The sequence below is a fragment of the Cibotium barometz genome, chromosome 20, assembly GCF_041138505.1.
Source record: "Cibotium barometz isolate CiBa-2024 chromosome 20, ASM4113850v1, whole genome shotgun sequence".
NCBI lineage: Eukaryota > Viridiplantae > Streptophyta > Polypodiopsida > Cyatheales > Cibotiaceae > Cibotium > Cibotium barometz.
In genome coordinates, this window is record NC_141065.1 from 40,463,546 (window position 1) to 40,467,067 (window position 3,522).

At 36.1% G+C, this 3,522-nt stretch overlaps 1 protein-coding gene across 3 annotated transcripts; it reads left to right on the forward strand.

Moving 5' to 3' along the window:
* The first annotated feature begins 247 nt into the window (after positions 1-247).
* Positions 248-3,034, forward strand: LOC147627868 (AP2-like ethylene-responsive transcription factor AIL1). 3 transcript variants are annotated; one of them, XM_086815158.1, is made up of 9 exons: positions 248-393; positions 632-707; positions 823-893; positions 1,303-1,311; positions 1,782-1,870; positions 1,957-2,030; positions 2,139-2,189; positions 2,404-2,483; positions 2,635-3,034. In XM_086815158.1, exons 2-9 carry the CDS (start codon positions 652-654, stop codon positions 2,865-2,867), a joined length of 663 nt encoding a protein of 220 aa, XP_086671284.1. In that variant the 5' UTR covers positions 248-393; positions 632-651; the 3' UTR covers positions 2,868-3,034. The 3 variants fall into 3 exon arrangements, with proteins under 3 accessions (XP_086671284.1, XP_086671286.1, XP_086671285.1); XM_086815160.1 differs by lacking the exon at positions 1,303-1,311; XM_086815159.1 differs by lacking the exon at positions 248-393 and having other exon boundaries at positions 476-707.
* Positions 3,035-3,522: the final 488 nt, after the last annotated feature.

Sequence of the window (3,522 nt, forward strand, 5' to 3'; positions counted from 1 at the left end):
ACTGTAGTGGTGTGTGGTGGAAGGTGGAATTGGGAAAAAAGGCCTTGTCAAAAAGGAAAGAAAAATCCGAGAGAGAGAGAGAGAGAGAGAGAGGATTAAAGTAATTATTGAAGTTTTATGAACTTAGCTTTTTTGAACATCAATCTTAGCCCACTCCTTATAGATTTGAATTATGAAGGTTTTATGAACTTAGATTTTTGAGAATGAGTTCCATAATCAATCTTGGCCCACACCTTAGAAGCCCCTTTACTCTTTTATATGTGTGTAGCATGCTAAGTTTTCAAAGGCAACAGTATATATAAGGGTTGGAGTACTTGAAATTGAAAGACAAACTCAACTACTCTCACTTGTGGGGTTGTCTAGGCTTCACATCCCATATTATAACTCCTTTAGGTAGCCCATTTCCCCCATTAGAATATTAAGTAGACTATTAAAACTACTACTTAGATTGCATTTAAGTTATATTACATTCATTTCAAATTTGGTTACACTAAGCACTTACTTTTTTTTGTCTTATCGAAATTTTAAAACTACCCTTCTCATCATTTGAAATAATAACAATTTCGAGCGCTTGAATTTTGACTATTTATTTTTTTCAACTTGGAGGTTTAATTCGCTAGCCTTTTTGCAGAGGCGATTATCTACTTAATCATGCCGACACGATCAGGGGTGGCTGAGCGAAGTTCATCTTACCATGGTGTCTCAAGGTAAGGAGAATTTTCCTTATAATTGCATAAACTTTAGAAAGAAAAACGGATTAAAACGCTCAATTAACAATTTCTTCTCTAAATAAGAAATTTGTGTGGCTATGATTTGGTGAAGGCATTGCTGGTACAGGCATTATCGTGCTTACCTCTGCGAGAGATTAGGGAAGGCCCGGAAGACTAAACAAGGTGAAAATTAAGCTTATTTCAGAACTGCGTACATATGTGCTACACATATGTTAGACATTACCAAATTTTCTAATTGATGTAGTTATAAGTAGTCATGGTGATAATCTACAAGGTTATGAATTTTATTTCCAAAAATTTACCTTCTGTTCTTTGTGTTTTTATAGAGTTTTTCTGATAATAAACAAGTGCTTCTAATTTTTGGGTTCTATATAGTCTCACCATCTGTGCACCTGTCAAGTATACACATTGGTTAAACATTAATGTGATAATTTTAATACTGCAAAACACCATTTGTGCATGTTTTTATTATATGCATTTCCCCCTAGCACTCAGAATATCCTTTGTTGGCATGATGTGGACCGTCTGATGCGTGGTGGTTTGCGGCTTCAATTCTTGTACCTCTCCACAGTCTACTTGGGTGAGTGAGATTTATTCTTATTTGCCAAGTTCTGGTATATACATGTATGTATATTAACCTATACATACAAATAATATGTATGTATGTATGAATGTATGTATGTGTCCAAATAAAAAATCAATGTTTCAATCTCATGGGATCAATCTATCTTCAAGATAGACAGCAAGGATCCAATCAAATATGTGATCTCACTTATACAGTTTTATTATATATGGTAAGATTTTCATATTGCAACAATTAATATCCACATATGTGTTATTCTATAACATTACATGTATACATGCATACATACATATTTATTTTGATGGAATTAGCATTTACTAAATTTGTTGAGTTAGCAACTTCCATTTAGTTCTCATTACTCAACAAATTTAGTTCTCATTTTTTCCTTACTAAAGTGTACAGGAGGTTAATGTGTATCATGTTCATGTTTTTTTATTTTTAACTAATGTTTAATCTGTCATAATTAGGTGTGTATGATGATGGTGAGAAAGCGGCGAGGGCTTATGACCGAGCAGCACTCAAATATTGGGGTCCTCATGCAGTATTAAATTTTCCTGTGAGTTGGGTTTAATCAGCCACAATTTGATTAACTTTTACTTTTGCTTTCTATCTCACAATTTGCTACTTTATGATCGTCAAAAGGTTGAGGACTATGCCAAGGATATAGAGCAAATGCAAACCATGACAAAGGAGGAGTATGTTGCAACTCTCATAAGGTGCTAATAATCTAGATGTTTTTTTTCCCAACATTTTCCAGAGTGTTTTGGTCAGTAAACTTTCATTATAATTACTGTAAATAATACTTTGTTGAGCACTATATTCAGGAATAGCAGTGGATTTGCAAAGGGTGCTTCCAAGTATAGAGGGGTTTCAAGGTACAATCATTATAAACTTTGTTTTGCATAGCTCTTTTGCTAATGTAAATATGGTGTGACACTCATATTTGCATGGCATGTTGGGGCTCACTGAACCCCTGACACACCCATATTTACCTGTTGCGCTGGGAGTCATCAAGCCCTCTACATACCCATGTTTACAATGGCATGTTAAGGGAACGAACCTGCACCTTATATTTTTTCCTGTAACCAGGAGACACAACAAACATGGAGGTTGGCAAGCTCGAATAAAGAAATGTGCCGGTTATAAAGACATCTACTTGGGAACATTTGGTAAACTTTCTCCTGCTTTCTTGCATTTCCAATACAGTGCCACCACTTGTTGTGATAATGCTTAAGCTAAATTTTGAGATCTGTTTAGCTTTATTATTTTTTGGGCCATGCTCATGTTGATACATCCATAATGCCATGAGGTTTTCACCAGCTAAGGAGGAAGATGCGGCCACCGCATATGACATAGTTGCCATCAAATTCCGAGGCTTCAAGGCAGTCACTAACTTTACCATACAGAACTATGACATTCCCGAGATTCTGGCCAGTGATTGCTTTGCTTTTGACAAGCTTTCACCTGAGATTCCCAACACACCAGCGTTGCGGCTGACGACGAGCACAAGTGTTGATCATCACACCACCACTGAGCAGCAAGTGCTGAAGTAGAGTTTGGTATACTGTAATTAGCATACACAACATGTGGGAAGCTTCAGAAAACGGGACATGGGCCCCAAAGTTATACCCAGTTCTTTCTTCTACTGTCTTCTCATGATGTAGTTATGATTGCAAAAACAAATTGAACTGGAGATTGAACAAAAGTACTCATAATTGGATATGCATTATTAAAGTAAGCTACATATCTTTACAATAACATGGATGATGGTTGGCCTGCTAACCTTGGTTCAAAGATACATCCACAATACTTTCCTTCGCAAACGGATGATGGTTGGCCAATAAACCGTGATTTGACGATAATAGTGATGGGTCATTGTGATAAGCATGCCTAACAAACACAAGATGATATATAAAGACCACAAAAGCTCACGATGTAATCCCACAACCCTCGAGGCTCTAGACTCCTCCCAAAAATACAACCTAAACATATATTTTAGTTTTTTATTGCAATGTTGTGCCTTTGCTTTCTTTAAACAATCGCAAAACCTCGCATGAACACACTAGAATTTGTGAGAAGAGAGAATATCAAAATTTTTTGTTCAACTTCGGGATTGATTGTGCACTAGAGTTACGGAGGTTGAACCTCACATTGCATTGATCATTATCCACAAATCACATTTACAGAAGTGTAAGCAAATCATATTTT